Source organism: Penaeus monodon, chromosome 20 (genome assembly GCF_015228065.2).
Source record: "Penaeus monodon isolate SGIC_2016 chromosome 20, NSTDA_Pmon_1, whole genome shotgun sequence".
NCBI classification, from domain to species: domain Eukaryota; kingdom Metazoa; phylum Arthropoda; class Malacostraca; order Decapoda; family Penaeidae; genus Penaeus; species Penaeus monodon.
In genome coordinates, this window is record NC_051405.1 from 21,692,369 (window position 1) to 21,693,319 (window position 951).

The 951-nt window shown below is 31.7% G+C and overlaps 1 protein-coding gene across 1 annotated transcript in view; it reads right to left on the minus strand.

Annotated features, from left to right (window-relative positions):
* LOC119585947 (zinc finger RNA-binding protein-like) overlaps positions 1-951 on the minus strand; it is a gene marked incomplete in the record, with an annotated part of 31,027 nt that overhangs the window by 9,699 nt on the left and 20,377 nt on the right. Inside the window, 1 exon segment of the mRNA XM_037934661.1 lies at positions 610-795. Coding sequence (XP_037790589.1) covers positions 610-795 — 186 coding nt within the window.

The window sequence follows — 951 nt, forward strand, 5'->3', positions numbered from 1 at the left end:
ATTTTTTTTTTCTTTTTAATTATTATTAAGTCATGTATTAAACGCTCAGGAATAATTTATATTATAGTTAAATACTGAAGAGAGGCCAAGAAAGAACAACAGACAAGACAGCAAATTGAGGTAAGAAAGTAAAATGTGCTAGGCATTAACCCTTAATGGAAAATTCAAATGGAACTCAAATTCAACTTAATAAAACAGTAACTTCTGTATCATTTACTTTACAAAATAATTCCTATGCATCATCAAGCTGTAATAGGACTTATTTTACCGACAGAAAATAAAAAAATGTGAAAATAAAACAAACAAAAATTAGAAACAGTAAATCTAATGCTTAGAAAATATCAAACTTTCATTAAAACTTTTCAAAAATTATTATGCTTAATCAATAAATAAAATAAAGAACATATGAGATATAAACATGAAAAAACAGGGGAGATGGGAAATGCTTCAAAAGGAACAGAATATGATTTAATGTGGTACAAAAATGCCATCTATTCATAAAAAAAGGACTTTTCTTAAAATACCCAAGTACATAGCATATATCTAAACTCACACCTGATATCTCTATTGAACTTTAAAAGCACTACCATTGGATCTGGAAAAACTTACCGCTAATTGTTTTGGGAGGTTATCGGCAACTCTGTCCAATAAAGTCCGTGTAGGCTTGTCTCCACAGAGCACTACCAGCTGCACACTTGTATCACCTCGGAGTAGTAGACCTTTAGCCAGAATACCTACTCTCATTACACCCTTCAGCATACGGGGTGGGCCATCCTCTTTCTTCTCCCTGTATTGTTAGATTACTTGGTGAATTCTCTTGAATACTATTAAGTATATCATTGGGTTTTTTATACATGAAATATGTGGAGCAACAAATACTAAGAGAGAAAGTAAATATGGAAATAAGAACTGCCAGTTGTGTCATGTTATATCCTCAACAAGACTTACCCA